This window comes from Melanostigma gelatinosum, assembly GCF_949748355.1.
Source record: "Melanostigma gelatinosum genome assembly, chromosome: 13".
NCBI classification, from domain to species: Eukaryota; Metazoa; Chordata; class Actinopteri; order Perciformes; family Zoarcidae; genus Melanostigma; species Melanostigma gelatinosum.
The window spans coordinates 2,065,701-2,092,011 of NC_136646.1; the positions used below are offsets into that span (position 1 = coordinate 2,065,701).

Below are 26,311 nucleotides of genomic sequence, written 5' to 3' on the forward strand. Positions count from 1 at the left end.
ATGTGGGACTTAACAGAAACATGTACTTTTAACATGTAACAGTGCATTATGAATTCATCCACTCACTACATTGGTCGTGTTCGGTGAGGCTCCATGGTGTGTCAGTGCATGGACAATGTTCTCATGGCCCATGAAGGCTGCCACATGGATGGGTGTTAGACCAGACTGTAGACAAAACAAGTCCAAACAAAGACAAGCTCTATTAAAGCAAGTCACAATGTATAAGATAGTGCAGCGCAGTTTGAAGAAACCACTTCACAGGTAGAGTCAAGCAGAAAATAGTGCTCAGTACCTCAGTGACAGCCTGGATAGAGGCTCCATGTTTAAGCAACAGCTCCATCACTTTCACTCGGTTCTTCTTGCAGGCGATGTGAAGCGGAGTGAAAGCGTTCTGCACACAGAAAGACAGAGGAAAGGCTTGGTGTGAAGCTCACACTCACACAAGGGATGATCTCTCCACAGTCACAAGATATCGATGACTGACTGCTTTTATTTGCTAGAAAGTAAATGGGTGGTAAAGAGAATGTTATTTGCAAACCACAAAGGTCACAAAGAAACCGTTTCTCTCTTAATTATTATACTTCTCAAATTATGAATGAATCCCTTCTTGAATTTGAAATCATTTTTTTTTTAGAAAACTTTGTACCCCTTAGTTAGTGTCTCATTCTCCTTTCAAACCATCACAGACAGTAAGTGCAGCAGTAAAGCCTGATGGCTGGCTCATTCTGCTATAACACAAAACTGCATAATGCAATTGTAAAATAGCATTCAAATATTTGTTTCAATTGAATTCATTATTCTTCATGAAAGATAATTCCCTTTTTTTTGCCAAGCAAAAACATTTAGTAGGACACACTGAATGTTTAGTAGTTTTAATAGAGTGGTCTCACCGACGTCACGATCTCCTTAGTTACGAGGTCTGTCCGCCATGTTGGAGTACATACAGATCCTACATGGCGGCGAGTAAACAAGGAAGTGCGGCGAAAATACCACACTTTGAATCACTGGATAGTGCATCAAAGGTTCGCTACCTGGCCAAATTGAAGGTTATTGGTAACTTGGATCCCTATACGATGAGTGCAGATGGTTTCAGTGCCGATCCTACTTATCTTCCATCGGTAAACTACGCCAACATCTACGCGTATCTCGTGAACACCCCCAGTCCTTACACAGAAGACGAGCTGGAGTGCTACAAAGGGCTCGACGCTTATAATCAGTTTGTCAGTGGATGGGTCCGAGACGTCAAAGCAACGGTCGTCGAGAATTCTCATCTCGTCATTGGAAGAGTAAATATATACAGATCTGGTCAGATATTTAGCAATATTCAATGTTTACTCAGTGCAAACAGACACGTGTGTTTGTTTACATTGCACATGCACGTCATTGTGTGCGTGTGTGTAGGAATTAACTTTAAACTAACCCCTAACTTCATCCCCCCCACACACACATATATATATATATATATATATGATCTGACGTTAAACTCATATCAAGCAATGCTGAGGCTGCATCTCTGTGTTTCGCCTGTTGTACACGCTCGACACATCTCTGGTACAGACTGCTGTCACGGGCCGATGAAGCTTCGGTAACCTTCTCATGTCCAAGTTTAATTCATATTTCCTTTATTAAATACTGTTCACAAACGAATTAGTAAATAAAATCACTGACCACTTATAAAGTGATCCACACATACTCTAGTGTACGCCAAATTCCATTCCTTTATATCTCGAGAGATGCGTGACAGCCATTTCTGGCGACGTCGCTTGGATAGCTCCTTCGTGTCATTTCCTTGATGTGTAATGACCGCTGGCAAACGAAAGAATGATTTCTTGTCTCTATCAGCTCTGCTGCCACAACCAAAGACAGCACAAAAGTTCACCATGATCGATAGGTGATGCGACTCAGCCGTGCATGCCAGTGGCTTTGTGTGTACTCCAACATGGCCGACAGCTAAACTGTGACGTCACACGAGACCACTCTATAGACCCCTACCAGAGCCTTGGCGTTCGGGTTGGCCTTCTTGTCCACGATGAGCTTGGCCACCTTGTAGTGACCACAGTGGGCGGCAACGTGCAGCGCCGTCAGGTAGTCATTGGTGACGTCGTCCACCGGCACGTCGTGCTGGAGCAGTAGCTGGACGCAGTTGAGGTGGTCCCCTGAGTGGCCATGTGGAGCGGTGATAGCCCGTTCTATAGTGGGGGGGGGAGAGGTAAAGACAGAGAGGAGGGGGGAGAGAAAGAGAGAGGCAGACAGAGAAAGAGACAAACAGAGAGACAGCGACAAACACACACGCAGACGGACACGTGGACAAATGGACAGACAGACACAGTAAGTTAGGACGTGGCCGGCCAAGCGCTGCACAGACAGACTGTGAAGGAAGTTGTTGAGAAGGTTACAGAAGCATTGTTATAACGAGGCCATTACAACAATGTCTATTTTGTTACACTGGTCGTCCCGCGCGGTCAAACTGTGGGGCTACGCAGCGGAGACAGGCTGCTCTGGAGAGGTCGCACAGACCTTATGGAGACAATGCGACAACACTACAGCAACAACAGACCTGCTATCTGATTGGTTAGATGTCAAATAGCTCTGTGTGCTGAGGAAAGCTAGTCTATACAAACATCTGTATTACATAGTTATTAGCGATGTGTACCCTGTTTCAAGTGAAGTGTGATCTATTCTGTTTGATAACAGTCAGAGAAAAACAAACATGTGACATGAATTTCTTCCCTTTCCTATTCTGAGGTAAGCAGCGCCTCCTAAATTGATCGTCCCAGTAGCTACCTTGGTCTTGGAGAGGAAAGGAGCTCCTCGGTCGAGTAGGATCTCTACCACTTGCTCGTGCCCGCTCCTCGCCCCACAGTGAAGAGGTGTCAGACCATCCTGGAAGAGGAGAAAGACAGCTCAGGTGTAAATAAATCACAGAAGAGTAAAAAAAATCAGCCTCATGGGCTTCTGAATGTCTTTGAGCTTTCTGAGGAGAATTGGTCTCACCTTGGTCTTTGCATCAATTTTGGACCCTCTGTCCAGCAACAACTTGACCATGTTGCTGTTGCCCCTTTTTGAAGCCACATGAAGCGGTGTGATGTCATTCTAAACAACAAAGAGACCGATGTTATGATTCAGCCGTCAACTTAAATGTAATGGTTTATTGTCTGCACAAAATCATGCACTGGCATTTAAAAGTCTACAATTAAATTGAATGTATCCATTAGATATATAACATGTAATCTTTCATTTTAAGTTGTAATACAAACCCTACGCTCTGCTTATTAAGGGTACATAGGCTTTTATTATAAAGCCAACAGCTGTAAAACAGCGTGATTGTTTAATTTATCTCCACTGCTGTAGAATGACTCTTTAGACCTGAACCTGTAATCAGTGTCAAAAAGCAGCACAAACACAAACACTCCTTCACACACTAGCTCATATAATTACGGGCCACTGTTGACTCTGCTTAGCTAATGTCTAATAATGTGGAAACAAACACATTTTGAACGGCACCCTTTCTTGCATTACAATGTAAATAGCACAGTAAATAAAAAGTAATCCTACTCTGCCTATGATAAAAAGCTTAATTATTTAAGCAAGCGTGAAGCACATATTATGACCACAGTGTGTAACTTTGAGAATGCACACACAGCAAGGTGCCGACGTGAGTGAGCACCTCAAAGTCCATCAAAATCAAAACACTTTGCACACCCTGTCATTTTTTATCCACAAAAAAAATCAGTCTGATCGTGTGACTCGTAGAGCACCATAGACAGTAAGTATACAAAACAGCTTTACCATCATCTCCATTTTTTTATACAAAGCGGCAAATTCTGAACCTAATCTTTCAACAACACATCACACTCAAATCCCTTCCATGTCTTTATATTCATGAATATCTTGAACTCATTTTAAAGTCAATCTCAGGTGGATTTGCCATCCTTTAACAACATTTCCAAAATCCAAATTTTATCCAGAATAATCGACCTCATCATTGAACCCTCTCGGGCAACTTAAGATACCAAACAGCTGCCCTCTGAAGGAGCATTGAGGGACTGCTCAATAACAAACTAAACCACTGTTCCACATCTGTACAGGATCACTGTGTTCCGCATATGCAGCCTATCTCCACCTTCACACCTGTTTACCTTGTATGCTGGTTGTACCCCTCCCAAACAGCAGAGGGCAGAACAAACTCACCCGAGCCATGAAGTCCACAGCAGCTCCTCTGTTCAGCAGAAGCGTGGCCACGGTAATGCTGCCAAAATGAGCCACGCTGTGGAGGGGGGTGAAACCACTCTGGAGGATCGGAGAAAGGCGAACAACACACACGTGCAAACAGACAGGCACACACATTACGTTACAAACGATGAAACCACCACACATGTGCTGTACAGACCTGGAGCTTTACAGCAGCCTACACAGGCCAGACACACACAGCTATACACTGTTACACTAACACCTGACTTTCCCCACAGTGGCAGAGAAAGTCGTTTAATCGAAGCATCGAACATGGAGCCAATGGTCTACTGACCACGAGATGGGTTTACATTCAGTATACCATATGGGCTTCTATGCGCTTTCATGCTCACACTGGGCAAAGTCAAGTAAAACTACATAGGCGCATGTGTTAAATACGACTCCAGTTATTTACCGGGAATCTAGATCATCTCCTTTACAACATCCTGATACTTTTAGAGTGTAAAAATCTGTCCTGCAGATGAACCTAATGTCCATTCGTTACCATCTTATATGAAGGCAATGTCCCCAGGCAAAACCCCTGGCTTAGTGGGCAACAGCTGTGAAAGCAACAGAAGGACACTGCAAACAATCTGTCCAATAAGTAAATGAATCTCACATTAAGCTATCCAATCATTGGCATACCAATTTTAACTAACCAACAATCCCGAGGAGAGCAGGTGTCTCAGACATGTGTATCCACTCTGCTGATATCTGGTGTCTTAGCAACCCTAACCAAAAACACTATGACTTTAAATAATCTCAAAATATATTCTTACACTCAAAAAAATCCTATTAAAAAAGTAAGTCAACCAAAAATTAAAAGGACCCACAAAAATCCATCTTTTTATCGTCAGTCAGTGACTTTTTTCCATCTCCCATCAGAGTGCTATGTAAATATTTTCACCACGATGCAGGAGCCTCAGATCACGAAGCCATTTCTGGATGAATCACATCAGATAACTTTCCAGTCTGCCGAAGCCAGACACAATGCCAACCAAAACAGGCACACACAGAGGGTGGCCACCTGGCTTTGGTGTGACGGAGGGGGCCTTGTTACCATACAAGCAGTGTCGAGGTAGCTTGTTGCTTTGGTCCCATGCAAAATGCTTTAGATGCAAGAGGTTCAGGATTAGATTCGACGATCTAAAATCAATCGAGCGTAGTGAACTAATTCGAATAACTGTCTGTTGCTAGAAGGCTGGGTTCCTTTACGGCTTAATGGGGGTTTGGGTTGCCATGCAGGTTATGTACAAACCGCTGCTTTTCAATGAATGATAACCACTTTTCATGCTAACACTGGGTATCATGTTAATCGGTTTCATGGAAGGACTGTGTCAGGACACATTAGGACAACATTTTGTCAACAGTCACAATGAATTTTGGAAAAATAACAGCCGAAGCTTTGGACACCATGAAACCATTAGAATCAGCTTGATACCCAAGCCTCCAGCCTCAGGACTTACTGAATCAGTATTCGTAAAACATGCGCTTTTACTCTGACTTTCTCAATGACTAGAGGTATCCACTACATGAATGAACAGATGGAGAGGAAGATGAGACTGAGGGGACGACGACAAAGGGCTGCAGAAACACTACTGCATCAAGTCAGGGGCGCTGAAGTGTTTGTTTGGTTTTTCAGAGTTTTTCATGAGCTGCAATGGAGAGACTAGGTAATGTACAGAGTAGAGGTGTACCTCTGTTGTTCTATTCACCATCATCTACAGAGTCAGCCAAGGAGAGGAGAGAATGGGCAGTTAGTGAGCAAAAGAACAGAAAAGGTCCTCTACTGACATGAAGTGGAGGAGCACAGAGAGGGGAGGAGATCAGTACAAAACAATTTATGGCAAAAAAGTACTGATGTTATCTATGATTTTAAATTTGAGAAAGACATTCTCAAACCAGAGTCCTTTTCCAGCACGATCATGAAGTACATTCACAAATCCCTGTTTCTGTCATCTGACACTTTTTATATACATTGACTGTTATTCTGATCAACAATGTGATTTAATAAATACAAACAAAGAAATGTACTTCTGCATCTCTCCCCTTTCTGCCAAAAAGATATCAAAAGCAAATTTAACCAAGAACGAAGAAGAGAAAAAGGCAGCAAGGAAATAAAAACTGGCTTTGTAAACCAAAGATTTAAACAACAATTAAATAATCAGAGATGAAAAAAAAGAAAAGAAACAATCAACTTAAGATCCACCACCTGGCTGCACCAGCGCCGTCACTCACCTTGGACTCAACATCTGCGTTGTGGTCGTTCTGCAGGAGCAGGGCCGCGGCCTTGGTGTCATCCTTGCGGGCAGCGATGTGCAGGGCAGGTAGGCGTACCTTGCCCTTTGTATCGTTCTCCAGCAGCAAGGAGACCACCTGGTCATGGCCCTGCTGGAGGGCCACCGCTAGAGGAGTGAAGCCATCCTGCGTGTGAGGAGAGAGAGAGAGAGGAGTCACTGGGGCTGGAGGGGCGCCGCAATGCATTACCGGTGACGGGGCGGATACGAGATGGTTAGTGTGACTGCATGGACGGACTGAATTATCATTTTGCTGCAGGCAGAGGGGACAGCAAAGCAAGACCCCTGAGTCCTATAGACATTTAAAAGGTTATTAATGGTCCAATGAACTCCAGCACGTTATCTTTTGTTTTAGAACATCTTCTTTGTAGTGTACAAATGGTACTTTAGTCTGAGAACTATGTAGAACTTCATTTTTGTTACGCAAAAATGTCAAGAAAAAGCGATGGGAAACATGAGCGCAACGGTAAAATGTTTCCTAATTCTCCATCAAATCAAACTGCAAACATTTTGTATTTGTGTGATCATTTTATTCAGAAACGATCCAGAGATTACTTTACGATTGTACCTGGAGGTTACATTTTCTATATTTATGTTGCCAGAATCAAATATCTTCTCTCTGAGGAAAAAGAATCATCTGGATAGAAAGTTTAACCTTTAGACAGTCTGATCTTCCTGGAACATGTAGGATAGTAAATCATAACATAATAGCCCATTTGTCAAACAGATGTAGAGATTACTGTACACTTTCTGTGTATTCTCAAGCCTTCTCACCATGTAGGACACTGATGTAAGTTACATAATGAGATGCTGGGGTGGAAAAGGCTCACATCTATCTCCTACACACATTACTCTCATGATGCATAATTCAGCTGGAGGCTCCCTGCCACAGCAGTGTGTTTCTACACACTTCAATGTGTGTGTGTGTGTGTGAGTGTGTGTGCAGTAAGTATTTGTGTAGTGTGCCTGAATATATATCATGTTCATATCAAGGTATGACGCTCTGCCTAGTCCCTCATGAGGAGATGAGGAGGGAGGGAGGGAGGGAGGGAGGGAGGAGGGGAAGAGGAGAAGGAGCAGGCAGAGGAGGATGGTGGAAAGACAGTGAGGTAGACAGAGTGGGAATGTGAGACAGAAAGGACACCGAGACGAAGGAAGAGTGGAAACAGACGGAGACAAAGGCAGATGCAGAGTGAGTGGGGTCGGGATAATAAAAGGAGGAAGGGGAGGAAAGAGAGGAGATGAAGGTGGTTCGTACAACAGATATAAAGACCACACATGACCGAGGCAGAGAAAACGCATGGAGACTTACTGTAACGGTATAGAGAGGTGGACACAGGACTGGCACACGTGCACACACGGTAACAAACGCACACACATACACACAAGCCCGCGTACAGTACCTCAGTGGCCATACTCTGGCTAGCGCTGTGCTCCAGAAGGAACCGTACCACCTCCAGGTGATTCTCCTGGGCGGCCATGTACAGAGGAGTGAAGCCATTCTGGACCCAACATAGACCAGAACACACATGCACGTTTACATACAGGCTTAGAACATACTCTGCTGCCACTCAAAGAGATGAATGTGTCCTTTCTGGTTGATATTTTCTTTGTGACATTACACTGAAAGCAATGCAAAATGTCTCAATATGCCTTAGATGAGGACACTTGTAATATCAAATTAAATGTAATTAAAAATGATACAAACCCAGACACAAAACAAAATGTTCAGGTAAAGTCTGAAAGATGTTTGCGTTGCTGTTACATCTCTATTGGGTTTGATCAGAGCAGAGAGAAAGAAGGTGCTTGTAATCTTTCTTCTCACCTTGATCTGATAGTTTAATTTAAAAAGCAAGGACATCAGTTTCCTGGAGAGGCAGAGGCCCAGTTGGCGTGATGCCAGATTGTGTCAGCGAGGATCTTTCCACTGAGTGATTCCCCACAGTGTCATTGACTTCACGATGCCATATCACACAAGTTAAGTTGTTTCAGGTCCTAAATGTAGACCAACGGGACCTCACTGTCATTTTGACATTGTTGCGTGTGTACGTGTGTGTTGAGTGTGTCCCACCTGTGATTGTGAGTTGACATTGCCTCCATTTGTGACTAGCTCTCTGACGACTTCCGTTTGGCCAGCCAGCGAAGCTATGTGCAGAGCAGTGTTTCCTTTCTGGATAGCATGGAACAGCCAAAGGAATGTGTGTTAAGCTCTGCACCACCTGTCCAGTGTGTGTGTGTGTGTGTGTGTGTGTGTATGTGTGTCTGTATATATCCATGTCAGTCTCCATGTGCACCCCCCCCCCCCCCCCCATGCCAACCACACTTTTGTACTGCTGTCATTCCAGCTCTGGCATCCCCATACCTGCTCTGCCAACAATGTGTCACTTCCGATGCTCCGCGTCCCACACATAAACGAGCTCCCCTTGAGCCTCGGCCATAAATAACACTACAGGAGGCGTTCTATGAACCGGTACGGGTCCTTGTGAAGGCAGATTCGACCCCCAGCCTTTCTCCTGGCCGCGTGATACTGGGCTCTGTTATTCGACAAGTGCTGTTACGCAATAGTGACCATCTGTCACATGTACTGTATACTGTAGCAAGGAAATCAGATAGTTGGGAAAATGAATAAAGAGACTGAGAGGCTGGTTGGTATATAATGTAGCTGAAGACAAGAGTATGTGTGCTATACTGAGTCTAAAGGCGTTTCTGGAATACAAAACAGTAAAAGCAATTGTTCGATTAGCTTATGATCTGAACTATACATTTAAATTGTGTTACTATGTTATGTTTGAGCTCACTGATTATGTTTTATTATAGATGCTTGATCTAGATTTGTAAAATGTAAATGCCTCTTCTACACGTTGGACACAATGTCATCATCCTAAGTGTAAAAAATGCAATATAATGCAATAACTTGCAACTTGATCGCAGACCGTTTGCTCAGAGATTCAGGTTTGCTATGCTAGTAGCAGCTAACGTAGCCGTGAGCCGTTAGCCTTAAGCAGAGAGAGGAGCGGGCTACAGAGATCACTTCTTTCTCACTCACACAGCCCCATTTTTTCTCATTTTTTCTCATTTTCAAACTTGTAGTATTCAGCAAAAACTGATGCTGCCTCAAGTGACAGACATTTATAACATTTTCAGTCCAGTAAAACACACAAACTACAGCCCCAGAAATGGTAAATACAGTTAAGTCAGCATCTCTCTTACAGTCTCAACATTGTAAGCTTCTCAAGAAAAGCATTTGTTATCGAGCTGCTAAGGGGCTAATGAACCGAGGACACGGCCTATTGTTTTACTCTCCCGCAACAAGAGCAGCACAACATAAGCGGGGCGGATACACAATTAACTTTAGCATTAAACACCCACAGAGCCTAAATGCTAAAACACTTTGTGTTCCTAAATCTAGGTATCCTAGATAGCACTGCCTTCCAAATTAATGTGAATGCCTCGCTGGGTTTGAATGACAAATGGAGTTGGATGAATACGTGGAGCTCCTCCGGACTATGTTATGAACCAAGACATGACGGCGTTTAGTTTCCCGTGATATCTGGGACTTCCACAATACGTACTAAGCAGAAACATTTTTTCCATGGTTGATGGCGGCTTTCAGGGCGATAAGCCACGCCCCCTCTCAGGCTCGTCCAGCGCGAATCATGCGAATGAACACAAATAGTCCCCGGCGAGACCGGCGGCGCGAATGACGCGATTAGGTGTGAACACGGCATAAGAAACAATGTGGTGCTAGCAGCGAGCGAATGAAAGGGCAACGACGTGTTCTGTGGACCTGAGAGTTCCTCCAGGGGCAGCGAGGTGCAAGTCCTCCGAATATTTCCTGATTAAGTTTGCCTCTTTAATATGCATTTAAAGGTTCCTTGACAGTCTACATCAGGGGTGCCCAATACGTCGATCGCGGAGGTAGTGCGGGTAGATCGCATGCCATTCAAAAAAAATGAGATGTCCGCATGGCATTTGCCACTTGATTTTCTAACACACGGGTCACCACGTATGCGCCGTCAACCGCGCGAGCTACTGCAAAACTCCGGCGAGCTAATTAGTTAGCCTTCTAATTTATTTGTACTAAAGAAGCTAAAGCTGTAGCGCCACGATTTGGGAAACCTTCCAAAACCTCACATCAGAACTGGAGACTCAACGGAAGGTGTGTGCGTAACGTGACAGAGCAGATTGACAAGCGTCTGTCAGAGTTTGACAAACGCTTTCGAGACTTTGCTTTACTCGAGCCAGTTGCTACACTTATGTGCTGCACATTTCGGGAAGATATTGAGGTTGATTCACTCGCATCAAAAATGTCAACGCTGTTTCACCTGAACTCGTCTGGAGTGGAGGATGAGATTCTGACACTGCAAGCTGACATTCAGCTGAAGTCCAGGGCTCATGGACAGTTTTCTCACAGAGGAAAAGTCCCCAAACATGAGGACATGTGATGCCTTTCTGACTGCATTATTCGGCTCTACTCATTTATGTGAGTCAGCCTTTTCCCACATGAAGAACATTACGTCCAAACACCGTTCCACCATGACTGATGATCATTTGAAGTCTGCTTGAGGCGGCTACCAGCAGCTACTGTCCGGACTATGCAACTCTGGCCAATTCCATTCAGTGCAAGTCATCAGAGTAAGGTAATGACCAAAAATGTACAGAATTGTATTGTGCCATAAGGGTTCATGCAGTTATGCAAGGGATGCCAACATATATTGTAAATATAAAGTATACTCAGTATATATATATGGCCGAAAAAGTGTGGGCACCCCTGGTCTACATAGCCCTTAAGGTAAAACAGGAAAAAGGTTGTGTAATCCGTGTCATTCTATTTTGTTGTTTGTGCTCCTTTTGCTTTGTTTTACCAGGACAATGGAGATGCAGAACATCCATTAATGAGCACTCGTATTGTATATGTTTTTGAAAAATGTTACCTCTTCAAATTTCTGTTGAAAACTCTCAATCGCAGAGAATCCTCCACCGATATCCAAGAGTCTCATCTGGAATCCCAGCCAATTCTGAAAAAGTTTCTAATCAATCAGTCATATAATTCAAAATGTTATACTGTACTTACTGTAGTGCTATTGCTTGTAACACATAATAATAATAATAAATAATAACGAATTAATATCCAAGTATAATGGTTATCAATAACTTAATTATGGATCATAAACCCATGAATTAGTATAAAAAGTCATGCCACATTTATGGCTTCAGCCATAAAACACAATGAGTTAAAGTAAAATAATTTAAAGAAAATAACTTGCATATAATTTAGGACAATACTCAATTTTGGAAACAGGAAAAGCTTCAAGTCTCAATCTCTGGGCTGCTATGGAGTTATTATCACAGTGTACAGTGACTTATTATTTCATATACACACAAATCAAATGATCAAGCTTTCATGAATGAAATATTTATTGGACTAACGACATAACTAAATTTGTGTTCTATTGCTGTGACGATGACTTACCCCCATGTCAAAGACACGTCGGGCATCTGCGATGGCCTGCTGGAACGGAAAAACTTCCAGTGCACCCGCTGCCCACATGAAAGCTGACCCCAATGACCTCCAAGCCAAGCTCTCCAGCACATGCCAGCAGCTTACCAACTGACTCCAGTCTGGCGCCAAACTTTGAACTGAGTCTTATCTTGGATGCAGAGTCATCCACTGCGAGGCGGAGTACCAATCTGGAAAAAGTGATTCAAAAGTATTAATCGGTAATTTAACAATCAACTAAACAAAGGAGCAGAAAATATCAGTAGTTGTTCACTCACTTGGCTTTGGCGTGACTAAGAGATATTTTTAGGAGTTCTTCCTCACTATCAAAAGTCATCATATCGACTCCATGAGTACAGGCATACTTGATGTGCGACAGTGGTTTGGTTGTGTGTGCGTAAATGATTTTGTCAGGTGTCACCCCGAGGGACAGCATCTGCTGGATCTCGACCTGTGATCGATCAAAGCGCGTTTCAAATGAGCAAACTGCTTCTCCACAACAAAGAAAACACAGAGCTGGATTCTCTTTCAAATGCTTCATCGGTACCTTGCTAGCACAGTCGAAACCTGTGTCCAGAGCACTCATCATCCTCAAAACTGATACATCGTTGTTGCACTTCACTGCATAGAAAGGCGTGACTCGAGGTAAGTTAGTACGCCACCTGAGGTGCCTTTCAAATATACTATCCAGACTTGCCACATAGAATGGCTCTTCATTGTCCTGAACAAATAGAGCAAAGTCAACATTTAGTTCACATCTCAAGAAAGCTCAACTATCACACGATACATGGAGGCAATTACACAGAGATTCATTGTTAGGAACGCTTAGGTGACATGATGTCTCTGATACTCACTGCTGAACCACGCTCTTTTATTTTACTGTCTAGGAAGTCTCTGATGGTCCTTCCATTGTCTAGAATGTCAATGCCACAGTTCTCAGGGGACAAACCATGCACAAATGATCCCTTCGTAGTTACTGGTGCTGGGATAACTAGCAGGAAAAATAATTAATAAATATTGTTAAGATACGGCTGGATCACAATAGAAAGCAGCTTTGTCTACATTGTGCCACACGAATACAGTAGTCAAAAGCCCAAACTGTAAGCACATATGAATATTAACATCACAGATTACATTAAACATCTTACCATGGCCGATATGCTCCTCCATTTCTTGCAAGTCGGAAAATCTCAAGTTTCAAATGAGAGTTAGTGTGATCGCAGTATTTCTATGAAACATACCTGGAATGAAGTTGACAGTAAGTACTGACACACATCTGATTTATACTCACAAGAACCTGCTTGGACGGATGCTTGTTCCGTCCCTCCTCACTTTACCCCTCCCACGGTTTCTATGCCAATAAGAAAACATTCTACCTCAAGAAAACATTTCTCTACAATAGTTAATCTCCACTCATTATACTACGACACACAGTTCAGATGTTCAGCAATATGCCAGAGTGGAACAAAAGCTGTTTATTCTGGCTGTTAATCATTTGAGGTGTTATGGGGAGAGCAGTCAGGGAGTGTGTGGAAGTTCAACGATTTTCGTCACATATTCTGACATTCTTTATATCACATGGTGGTGAGTTGGATCAGATGGCAGGGAGAGAGGCTGCTGGACAGACCTGGTAAAACCAAAAGTGTATTCAGGGTGAACTGGGAATGTCCAGCTGAGGCCCCTGTCCATGAGGTCCTCAACTCCCAGGCCTCTTGGTCATATTGTCTTCAGAAGTTTCCTTGGCATTCCTGACTGGTGAGAGGCCTCAGGGTAGACCCAGAACACGCTGGTGAGATTATATATCTCGTCTGGCCTGGGAATGCTTCTAACCCTAACCCTTCTGATTCTGATTATTTTGGCCTTTTTTGATTGAAAACTCTTATAGGTCTAGTGAGAGGGATTTGTCGACATCTAATAATAATAATAAAAATACATTTTATTTGTATAGTGCTTTAAAAGGTACTCAAAGACGCTTTACATGGTAAAAACAGAAACAATAGAAGCAATTACAATATAAACAAAATATATCACATAACATAAAGGAACAGCACAAAGACATACATAACTAACTTTACAGCTTAAAAGCAGATTTAAATAGGTGACTTTTAATGAAGTGACTGAGGATGTCTGAGGGGCTGGGGGAGGGAGTTCCAGAGGGAGGGGGCAGCGATGGAGAAGGCTCTGTTCCCCCAGGTCTGATGCTTGGACAGAGTAGGGGGGGATAAGGAGGTTGGCATCGGCGGATCTGAGGTTTCGGTTGGGAACGTGTCATTGCAGGAGATCTAAAGGTATGAAGGGCGAGGTTATGAAAGGCTTTGTATGTAAATAAGTAAGTAAGTAAGAACAATTTATTTGTCGGGCGACAAAAGTCACAAAACTGCTTTAAGCAAAGTTGGAGGCGGATCTGTTTCTAGCTTTCAGACAGCCTGTTGGAGCTCTGGGCATCTTCACCCACACTGGCTCACTTCCGGATCCCGCCTTCTCTGGAACGTCAGTGTGTGTGATATGTTGTTAACACTTAAGGTGCCGGAAAGGGTGCAGTTCTAAACTATTTCGAAGTCTCTGTGTGAATAGATAAAGAGAACTCTACTCCTACTCTAAGATGGCAGTTTCCACCCTAATCTGGTGGTTTAAGCAAGTGTTTCTTTCAGGGCCACTGTATCTGTTTCTATCGTGCGAACAGGCGACGGAATGCCCTGCTCGGAGTATTTGACCTACTTACAGTGACCTCACAACTCCGCAATATAAGCTTACAAGTATAGCGCCTATTATTTAACATTGAATGAATATATTTTTTATTTACACCCGCTACAACCGGAGGAACAACCCGGACTTGGAGAAACGGCGGATCCACCACTGTGATTACCCAGGTGAGAACAACTGTTTATGCACGCTGATTCTTGTCGCTGTTGGGTGTTTTATTTTTACGCTGCGGTCAGGTGAATTATCTGGTCACTCACAAAACCGGCTTTATTTTAAGATGCCCGTGCATTTAAAAAAACCCAAAAATGACATGTGTATAGAATGACTTTCCCAGGCACGTGAGTCACACAATGTACCACAGCCATGGCCGAGCTCCTGCTGCACTGGAATTAAATCACTTAACTTAAATCACCGCCTGTCAACTAACCACCTACCGTAGTTTATAAACTACTTTGCATTTATTGGCTCACCTCAAACGTCCCGTGCCGCTCTCCGCCGTGCGCTCTCACTCATTGTTGTGGCTTCAAAGCAATCACTGGTATATGTTTGTGGAATGAACCTGTGTGTGTGTTCATTAAATGGATGTTCCCCCCCCCCAACACATCATTTGCATACAGTCACGCTTTAAATCTTGTGCTCAGATTGCAGTTGTACAATGTGCAGCTACTTGTAGGGCATGTAATGTCAACTAGCCTGTGGCACCGTGTATAATAGGCTTAAGCGGAGCCTCCTGCAGCATGTTTCCACATGTCTAACTTCTATTCCATCATATCCACACAAGGACGCATCCACACTTTACCCAAGAGTGTATTAGTCACACTGCTGCTGCTGCTGCTCACGGTTTAAATCTTTGCAATACATGAACTTCTATCATTTCCTTATATAAAGTCTGAATAAACCTGAAGAATTACAGTGCATAACATCAAGTGCAAAAGGTTTTGTAATCCTGAACTTAACATGTCTTGAATGAATAGTTGAATGAATTTGATTGGAAACAGTTTAAATACCAAATAAGACTGAAAGTCAGCTGCAAAAACACAAGTTTACTGTATCTCATTTCAAACAACTTCTGTTCCTCATTAGTTCACACAGCTCAGTTTATTAAATACATATGTGACACGTGAATGATTTGCATTTGGATTAAGCCTTCTGTTTGTGTTTATCACCCCGTCTGTCGTCAGGCTGCAAGAAAGTCTACACCAAGTCGTCCCATCTGAAAGCCCACCTCAGGACTCACACGGGTAAGACATTCCTCTAGTTAATGCAGCTTTTTAAAACAGGGACTCGTCAAAAAATAAATAAAAAATACTGCCCACATGACTCGTATTTCGGTATCTGCGCTGGCACCATGTTGCTAGGCAGAGTGTTGTGTTCCTGGCATGTGTGTGTAAATGTATCCTACCCCATTCCCATCCTCTGCCCAATATACTATTCCATCAAAACAGGTGGAAGTGACACACTTCTGCCAGGGGATGACTCTGCGCCTATGTGGTCAGCGCGAGACAAATGGAGCCATCTCTCTCTCTTAAGATACCGTTGCTTGTTCGGACATTGATGTTTAAAAGCTTTAATATGCTTCTGTGTCTTGTTCGCCACTATAAATATATACAAGATCCGTCTGTGCAGATACAAAAATATCTTAGATCGTCTTGATCCTAATCTCTCCACTTCAGTATTCACTGTGTGCACTCTGGTGTCCATTTTCCTTTTTTCTTTTGTCCCCTTGTTTCTAGTCTTTCTTTCAATCTGTCTCTTTCTTTCACATTTTAGATTTTAACTATTAGTTTAAAATGAGCAAAGTCAACAAACAAGCGCTTAGGTGTTGGGGCCCCACCTCACTCCAGCTAACACAATCAAGCTTCTGTTGATATCTACGCATTCCTCACTCATCTTGACACACACACACACACACAAAACTCACTCGTACCACTTTACGATCCAGAGTTGTGTTCCCCTTATGAATCTGAACAGAACATCGTTGGTGGTGTGCGTGCCTTGCATTTCAGTTTTGGGAACATGACACGACAATTAGCTCTGGCGTCATTCATGCTGCAGGCTGATTGTGGTTATAGCAGTTATTATCGACAACAAGATGAGGACACGACACGTAAAGGGGGATGTAGCAGCAACTTCCTTATCCTCCTCTGCTTTTGTCAGTCCCGCTTCGTTATTTTTTTCCCCCTTTTTTTCTATTGCTTTCATTCATCTAATCATCCTCTTCTCTACTTTGTGCTTTTCCTCCCACCTTCAACCCCTCCCCAGTTCTATCTTTGTCTGTTACTCATTCTACTTCTCTTATTCAGCTGCTTGAATGCACACTTACACACACACACACACACACACCTGTCAGTAATCTATATGAGATGATTCCTAATGCGTTTGGGTCCCTGTGGGAGTTCCCACTCTAATCTCCATCAACATCCATTATCCTGATTGTTTGTGTGTGTATGTCTGTGTGTGTGTAAGTGTGTGTGTGTACATGTTTTTGCCAGTGTAAGAACTGAACCCTTCGCTCGGTTCACTTCTCTCTATTTTTCTGTCTTTTCGTTGTGTCTCCTCGTTATGTTCAGCTTCGTGTGTGTGTGTGTGTGTGTGTGTAACCACAATGTGGTTCATTTCGTAACAGGATTACAGTTGTTGTTTTAGCGAGGTTGCATTGCTTGCTGTGCTTGTTTAAAGGGTTGGTTCACACAAATGACAAAAAAACACGTGTTTTTCCTTCCCTGTAATGGTATCCAGCATGCAGATAGTTTTAATTTGTGATCTACATCACTTAGATTATTGCTTCTACCTCATTTTAATGGAGGTGAATGGAATTATGTTTATGGTGCATAGAGCTTTCAAGAACTTTTTTTACAGTTTTGTTTTGTCACACACACATTTGTCTACGATTTTTAGAAGTAGTTCCAATGGACACTGTTCATAGTGAGGTCTGTGGACCATCTAGTTATGGGGCATGTTTCTGGAAAGACACACAGTTGTTGAATTCTTATTTGCGATTTGCAGCAGATTTACTATTGGTCTATCTATCTATATATATATATATATATCTATATATATATCTATATATATATATATATATATATATATATATATCTATATATATATATATATATATAGATAGATAGATATATATATCTATCTATCTACATATATATATATATATATATATATATATATATAGATCTATATATATATATATCTATATATATATATATCTATATATATATATATATCTATATAGATATATATATATATATCTATATATATATATATATATATCTATATAGATATATATATATATATATATCTATATATATATATATCTATATATATATATTTATCTATATAGATATATATATATATATAGATCTATATATATATATATATATATCTATATATATATATATAGATATATATATATATATATATATATATATCTATATATATATATATATATCTATATATCTATATATATATATATATATATATATATATATATATATATATATATATATATATATAGATCTATATATATATATATAGATCTATATATATATATATATCTATATATATATATATATAGATAGATATATATATATAGATCTATATATATATAGATATATATATATAGATCTATATATATATATCTATCTATATATATAGATCTATATATATATAGATATCCCACACTGTTTTTGATCATTAGAAATAAATGAATAGATAAAAGGAGGAGAAGAAGAAATAATTTAAAAGCAGACAGCACAGTTTCTATTAGATTCCATTATAATTTGCTTTTAAAGCGCTGTGGCTCTCTGTGGCAAAGGCACTCTTTAATCTTTAAAGTTCATCTTTTTCAAACATCTTTAATCAATTAGATGGAGAAGCAAAGAAATGTGTTAACTTGAATAGGAGTGTTGGAGCTATTTATTTGATATTGTATTTTGTTATTTCATTTATAAGTAGTATTGTTTAATTATTGTAGATGTTTCATATGTTAAGATTATTTTTCTCTTTAATAGTAATTTGTTTGGTTCTATTATTTTTTGGGTAATTACTGTGGGCACCTGTTGCTATTTAAACGAGTAGAAAGATAGGACCAGCATGCACCGGGGTGGGCGTATAGTTTTTACCAGCTGCACAGCAGTATTGCACAGGACAGGAGAGACAGCACGACAGGAGTTTTGTTAATTAGTTTGTTTGCTTGTTTTATTTGCTTTATTTAATAAATACACAAAAATGGAATCCTGCTTGACATTTTACTCTCTTCTGGCTGCGTAAGGATACCGACCACGGTGCATCAGTGGCGTTTGATTATTATTTGTTTAAGTTTGATTTAGCCGACAAATGGCCACTACATAAAGTAAAAACTAAGCCCTTGGACTAAAAGTAAAAACTACGCCCTTGGACTAAAGTAAAAACTTAGCTCTTGGACTCAAAGGACCGATCCCACCACAGCCACAACTGGCTGAAGCTGACAAGGCAGCTCTGATGGAGCGTGTTGCTGCTCTAAAAAGGAAACATCTAATAGAAGCTCAGGAGGAAAAGTTGGAGAAGGAAAAGTTGAAGAAAGAAAAGGAACAATTGGAACTTGAAATGGAATTGGCAGCTACAAATGCAAAGCTTCATGTCTTGGAAATAAATTCATCCCAGTGTGGCTCAAAATGTTCAGACGGCATGAACTCTTATGTTGAAAGGAACAAGTTCAAAGAAGCAAGACTATTAAATCCCCATGCCTACACCTTTGTTCCTGTTGAAATGGATATTATTTCTGTGTCTGATCCCATAATGCAACCACAGGTTGTTAGGCCTAAACAAAGGTCAAAAACACAAATTGATGAGATGCTCGTAAAGACTGATGCTCCAGGTCAAACGACACAAACTGTGAATGAAAATCAAGCAGGGCTTGTGCAACCTCAACCCCATCAGAATGACATTGTAAATGTGATGCAAAGACAAAATGACATCGCTGCTCTGCTGGTCCAGCAAAAAGCTGTGCTCTGTCCTGCCTGTAAGAAACATTCCTGTGTTTGATGGAGACCCTTTTCAGTACAGGTCTTTTATCAGAGCTTTTGAAAATGGAGTGGAGGAGAAGACAACTAATTGGAGTGACTGTTTGCACTTTCTCGAACAATACACCAGGGGGCAGCCAAGAGACTTGGTGTGCAGTTGTCAACATCTACCTTCAGATGAGGGATACCACAGAGCCAAAAGTCTTCTCGCAGAGCACTTTGGAAACGAATACAAAATTGCATCTACGTATATGGAAAAACTTCTCAGCTGGACGCCTGTTAAAAGTGAAGATCTTAAAGCATTGCAATCATTTTCCCTGTTTCTTCGAGGATGCTCAAATCTAACGGAGCAAATGATGCATATGAAGGAACTGGACCTACCATCTAATATGAGGAGCATCATCTTGAAACTTCCTTATAAGTTAAGGGGACGGTGGAGAAATGTTGCTTGTGATCTGCAAGAGCGAAGTGGCCGGAGAGCACTGTTTAAGGATCTTGTTGCTTTCATTGAAAAACAAGTTAGTATTGCCACAGATCCACTTTTTGGCAACATTCAGGACTCACAACCCACCAACTTGAAGGTCCCCAACGTTAGTTACTTGAAGCAAAGGAAAAAAGGAAGCAGCTTTGCCACCAACGTTACTGCAGTGAAAGAAGGAGTCATCACTCAGTACACAGGAAACAAGAACAAGTCTTCCTCTCTTCACAACTGTCTGTTTTGTAAACAAAGTTGTCACTCATTGGATAAATGCTCACAGTTTAAAGTGAAAGGACATCGTGATAAAATTAACTTTATCAAAGAACAGGGTATTTGTTTTGGTTGCCTGAAAGTAGGCCACACAAGCAAAGACTGCAGGAGTCGCTTGGATTGCAATGTGTGTCACCAAAAGCACCCAGGAGTCCTTCACATAGAGTGGCAAGACAAAAGAACAACCTTTCAACAAGCCCAACAGTCTGTGAGCCCTCCAAGTGTCTCAACCACCATGTCTCAAACCTGCGGCCATATCGGGGCTGGTTATGAAGATAATTCCATCTTTTCTATTGTCGCAGTCAAAGTCAAGAGCCAGAGAGGTAACAAAACGGTGCAGACATATGCCTTCTTGGATCCAGGGAGTTCCGGCACATTCTGTACAGAGGACTTGGCAAGAAAACTGAACTTGAAGGGTAAAAGGACTAGTGTTCTGCTGAGAACAATGAATCAAAAGAAGATCATAAATGTACATATTCTGTCAGGCCTTGAAGTGTCTGGTATGAGCACAAACGATTTCATTGAGTTACCTGATGTTTTAACTCAAAGGAGCATTCCTGTTTCTGCACTCAACGTCCCACGAGAGGAGGATCTTGATCAATGGTCGTACCTCAAGGATGTTAAGCTCCACGACATTGACGAAGGTGTTGAGCTACTAATTGGAACTGATGCTCCAAAAGTGATGGCGCCTTGGGAGCTGATAAACAGCCAGGATGAAGGACCTTATGCGGTCAGAACCAGAGTTGGTTGGGTCATTAATGGTCCACTTCGCGGCAGTAGGAGTAAGAGTGGCTGCCCTGCTGTAACAGTCAACCGAATCTCTGTGGAACATCTGCAAGGAATGCTGGTTAAACGGTATAACCATGACTTTAATGAGAGATCATCAGAGGAGCAGATTGAAATGTCCAGAGAAGACATCAAGTTCATGAATGTTATGAGCAACACAACAGTCCTTAAGTATATCTCTAGTGAAACCAGACGATTCCACACTTGTGTGGCAAACAGAACTTCTTTCATCAGAGAAGCAGCAGATGTAGATCAGTGGAGATATGTGGGTTCCAAGGATAATCCAGCAGATGAAGCATCAAGAGGAATGAGAGCTGAGGATTTCCTGAAAGGCAGGAGATGGATAAATGGACCTGAGTTTCTCTATCAGTCAAAGAAGGAGTGGCCTAAACTTGATGGGAATCTTGATGTGATTTCTGCAGATGACCCAGAGGTCAAAAGGGACTTAATGGTAAATGCTATCATCAAGGATTTGGAAAATGCCACCAACCACCTGATCTACTATTTTTCATCTTGGACTAGAGTAAAAACATCTGTGGCTTGGTTTCTGAAGGTCAAGGAACATCTCTTGTTATTGGGACAGAAGAGAAAGGAGTTTTGTGCTTCTGCAGGCCTCAGAAAGGACGATCTGAAGAATCAGGAGCATAAAGTGGAAAGAAAAGTTCAAAGCTTTAAAGCCACACTCAAAGGACAAAGAATAACACCTGAAGATCTTGCTAAGGCAGAGCAGTCAATCATTCAATATGTACAACGACACAAGTTCAAAGCTGAAATTGCCTCACTGAAAGGATGCTTTAAAAACATCCACAAAGAAAGTCCGCTGTACAAACTAGACCCAGTAATGGATGATGAAATCCTCAGAGTTGGTGGTCGGCTGAGTAAAGCAGCACTGCCAGCAGAATCCAAGCATCCAGTTATTTTGTCCAAAGACCTACATGTATCCACGCTGATTTTGCGCCATATCCATCATCAGCTGGGACATGCTGGAAGAAATCACATGCTGTCAAGGTCACGGCAAAAGTACTGGATCATCAATGCAAACTCCGCTGCCAGGAAAGTCATATCTGACTGTGTTGTTTGTAGACGCAACAGAGGAAAGCTTGGTGAACAGAAGATGGCAGACTTGCCGGAGGAGAGAGTGTTGCCTGATAAAGCTCCTTTTACAAATGTTGGAGTTGACTATTTTGGGCCCATCAATGTTAAAAGAGGAAGAAGTCTTCTGAAGAGATATGGAGTGCTTTTCACCTGTCTAACCAGTCGTGCTGTGCATTTGGAAGTGGCATATACACTAGACACAGACTCCTGTATAAATGCAGTACGAAGGTTCATCTGTAGACGAGGTGCAGTCTCCACTATCAGGTCGGATAATGGCACAAACTTTGTTGGAGCCAACCGGGAGCTGAAGGAAAGTCTGGCTGTTCTGAATCATGACAAAATTCAAAGGGCTTTGGTCCAGGATGGCATAAAATGGAACTTTAACACCCCAGCAGCTTCCCATTAAGGCAGCATCTGGGAGCGCCTGATTCGTTCAGTGAAAGGTGTTCTCACCTCAGTTCTGCAACAGCAAATTCTGGACGATGAAGGGCTCCAGACTATTTTTTGTGAGGTTGAAGCAATTCTAAATGACAGACCCATCACAAAAGTCTCAGATGACCCAGATGACCTTGAAGTGCTCACACCAAACCACATTCTAATGTTAAAGGGAAAACCAATCATGCCACCAGGACTATTCATTCAAAGTGATCTATACATCAAGAAAAGGTGGAAGCAAGTACAGTACATGGCTGAACTCTTCTGGAAGAGATGGATCTCTGAGTACCTGCCTATGATGCAAGAGAGACAAAAGTGGACAAGGCCAAGAAGAAGCCTCACTACTGGAGACATTGTCCTTGTTGCGGACTCCACAGCTCCAAGAGGATCTTGGATGATGGGAAAAGTTTTGGAGGCAAGACCAGATACAAAGGGGCTGGTGCAGTCTGTGCGACTTCAAACCAGGACCAGCATTCTGGAGAGGCCGGTGACAAAGCTCTGTCTGCTTTTGGAAGCAGCAGACTAAACATCATGGACTGATGTTTTCTCGACCTCTATTCTCTCTCTCTCTCTCTAATCTTTCTTTTTGTTGTAGGTGTCAAGAAGAAGATTAACTTTAGGTCATGTTTATTGTAGGAATAGCTCGTTTGAGAATAATAATTGTGATATTATGCACAATTAGGGGCCGGAATGTTGGAGCTATTTATTTGATATTGTATTTTGTTATTTCATTTATCAGTAGTGTTTAATTATTGTAGATGTTTCATATGTTAAGAGTATTTTTCTCTTTAATAGTAATTTGTTTGGTTCTATTATTTTTTGGGTAATTACTGTGGGCACCTGTTGCTATTTAAACGAGTAGAAAGATAGGACCAGCATGCACCGGGGTGGGCGTATAGTTTTTACCAGCTGCACAGCAGTATTGCACAGGACAGGAGAGACAGCACGACAGGAGTTTTGTTAATTAGTTTGTTTGCTTGTTTTATTTGCTTTATTTAATAAATACACAAAAATGGAATCCTGTTTGGACATTTTACTCTCTTCTGGCTGCGTAAGGATACCGACCACGGTGCATCAGTGGCGTTTGATTATTATTTGTTTAAGTTTGATTTAGCCGACAAATGGCCACTACAAGGAGGTTATCTCACCTAGTCTTTAAAATGCACATACAAAAGGGACCAGAATAAGCAAAGACAGAAGGATAAAAGGGGGCGATTTAGCTCAGCAAGAATCAATTTCCTTACCAACCGGCCATATTTAATTAACATCCATTGTTACCAGACCGCTAAATACATAGAGCTAATAGAGATATGCTTCCTGTTACAGTTTTTCTCGATTGCTAAGACACATGTCTTGAAACGGTCACCCATTCTCTCAAAACTGTAAACACAAAACCTCATCTTTAAGCACTATTTACAAAACCTCTGAATCCTCTTGCAAAATGAAACTTTCGCCTCAAAACAGTTTTACCTGTGCTCAAAATCAAACACTGCTCTCAAATCATAAACAAAGTGATCAAAATAATATACACCGTCAAGCAGTCAATAAACAATACACCAATAAATAGAAAACACATTGTTCAAAACATATAGTTCTCAGGGAGAAGTAGATTTTTAATCTCAAAACTAATTTCACATGAACGAAAACACGTTCTATTACAGTCGCTCAAAATTGATCAGAAATGACTACTGTGCTTTGCTCTTTGCAATTTATTTTGTTCTTCCTCCTCCTTGTACCCCTATTTTTACAGTACTGTACCCTGCATCTCACAAACGTGTCCTTTGTCTCTGTGATACTGTAATTCTTGTTCTTTGTTGATATGAACCTGCAACCAGTCAAAATATGTTGAGCAGTCAGTACTGTTACTGTAACAAATAGAAAGCACCATGTTCAAGGCCATACAATTTGTTTATTGTACGTTATACAGCCTACAATGCACTGTAGGCCTACTACAGCATACAATACTACAGTGAAAGGGACAAAAATCAAAGGAGTCAACATATCATCAATGTGCTTCCTCTTGTCTTTGGGCTGGGTCAGGCCAGAGCACTTCGTCGACATCACCTTCAACCACCTGTTTGCTCTCTAAACTGGCTTATATTGGTTGTGTCACATCATTTGATACAAGTGAAATCCATTTTGAGTGATTGTGTTTAATCAATGACATCTGTTCTCTATTTGTATTTGATCGTTGCCACTTGTGTTTACCAGTATGGATGACATGTGCATTAGAGTGCAGAATGTGTTTTGAGACTGAGAATGTGTTTCGAGTTTTGCTGAAAAGTCTAAGTGAGATCTGCAAATTGTGTTTTACCATGTGACACAGTTTAAGGTATTGACAACAGACTGCACAATTAGCTGAATGAGTTCAGGCAACTGAGAACTTTGTTCAGCCAATGGGTTTTTAGTGTTTTAGCAATTGAGAAAAACTGTAAGACTTGTCTTTAGGGTGTAATGAGGTCATGTTGTCGAATTATTTTAATGTCACAATAACATTCCATTCACCTTCGTTGTATTTGGGTGGTGGCACAAATGTCAGAGGCAGGTATGTCAAAACCTGGACCAATGTCACCGAAATGATCTGTATGGATGGATACCACCGGATGAACAAATCCTTTAAGCTGGGTTGGGGGGTTTGAGTCATGGGCTGAAGGGGAAAGGTCACACAAGTTGTTGTTTTTCACAAAGTGCCAGGTGCTGCAGCTGTACATTAATGGAATGACAGAGTTACAGAGAAGCCGACTACCTCCACCAAAGAAAAATACACCGAGGCAAAGGCCCGACAATGCGGATGAGTCAGCCGTGGGAAACTTGTGCAGCGTTAGTGCTTGATGAATGTCTGACAGTAGTCTGACTGTATATGTTGTCAGACAACTGGACTTTTCTGTAAAGCCTGTTTTCCCAGTTCCTCCACCCAACTGCATGAATCATGTGTCTCAGGGAACGTCTGTTTTAATAATGATCACTTCTTATAACCATCGACACATCTCTGCTCTTTTATAGAGCGCCGGAGATCATGTGATCGGACAAGAAATGCTCAGCTCGTGCTGCTGCATGCTCAGTTATTCAGAGAGCAGCTGCACTAAATCACACTGACTCTTTCCTCCCGTTCCTGCAGGTGAGAAGCCGTACAGGTGCACGTGGGACGGCTGCGACTGGCGCTTCGCACGTTCGGATGAGCTGACGCGCCATTTCCGGAAGCACACAGGCGCCAAACCCTTCCAGTGCGCCGTCTGCTCGCGCTCCATCTCCCGATCCGACCACCTCGCCCTGCACATGAAGAAACACCAGAACTAGCGGCGTCTGCACGCGCACACACACTACAAATACGCAAGCACTATCTTGACACACACACAAAGCACTCACTCCATCTCCCACAGCAGCGATGTTACAAGCTGCCCGACGACACCACAGCTGCTCCTGGTGCTGCTATCCTGTGCTGAAACGGTACGATAGCCTAACAAGCGTGTTGCTCTTAACTCCAAAGTGGGACAAATCGGAGGTT

General features: G+C 41.8%; 2 protein-coding genes across 2 annotated transcripts in view; one reads left to right on the plus strand and one right to left on the minus strand.

The window, feature by feature from the left end:
- LOC306787334 (uncharacterized protein) overlaps positions 1 to 12,613 on the minus strand; it is a gene marked incomplete at both ends in the record, with an annotated part of 15,737 nt that extends 3,124 nt beyond the window's left edge. Inside the window, 13 exons of the mRNA XM_079282452.1 lie at positions 67 to 165; positions 293 to 391; positions 1,993 to 2,189; positions 2,480 to 2,498; positions 2,785 to 2,883; positions 2,995 to 3,093; positions 4,192 to 4,290; positions 6,469 to 6,654; positions 7,931 to 8,029; positions 8,599 to 8,697; positions 12,089 to 12,218; positions 12,306 to 12,478; positions 12,575 to 12,613. Of these exons, the coding sequence (XP_079138578.1) occupies positions 67 to 165; positions 293 to 391; positions 1,993 to 2,189; positions 2,480 to 2,498; positions 2,785 to 2,883; positions 2,995 to 3,093; positions 4,192 to 4,290; positions 6,469 to 6,654; positions 7,931 to 8,029; positions 8,599 to 8,697; positions 12,089 to 12,218; positions 12,306 to 12,478; positions 12,575 to 12,613 (1,437 nt within the window). The remainder of the gene's footprint in view (positions 1 to 66; positions 166 to 292; positions 392 to 1,992; positions 2,190 to 2,479; positions 2,499 to 2,784; positions 2,884 to 2,994; positions 3,094 to 4,191; positions 4,291 to 6,468; positions 6,655 to 7,930; positions 8,030 to 8,598; positions 8,698 to 12,088; positions 12,219 to 12,305; positions 12,479 to 12,574) is intronic.
- A 2,196-nt stretch (positions 12,614 to 14,809) lies between these two features.
- Positions 14,810 to 26,103, plus strand: LOC306787335 (Krueppel-like factor 3; the record flags this gene model as incomplete). The annotated part of the gene is made up of 3 exons (XM_079282453.1): positions 14,810 to 14,897; positions 15,912 to 15,971; positions 25,925 to 26,103. The coding sequence occupies 3 exons, from the start codon at positions 14,810 to 14,812 to the stop codon at positions 26,101 to 26,103; spliced, it is 327 nt and encodes a 108-aa protein (XP_079138579.1).
- Between the last annotated feature and the right edge of the window lie 208 nt (positions 26,104 to 26,311).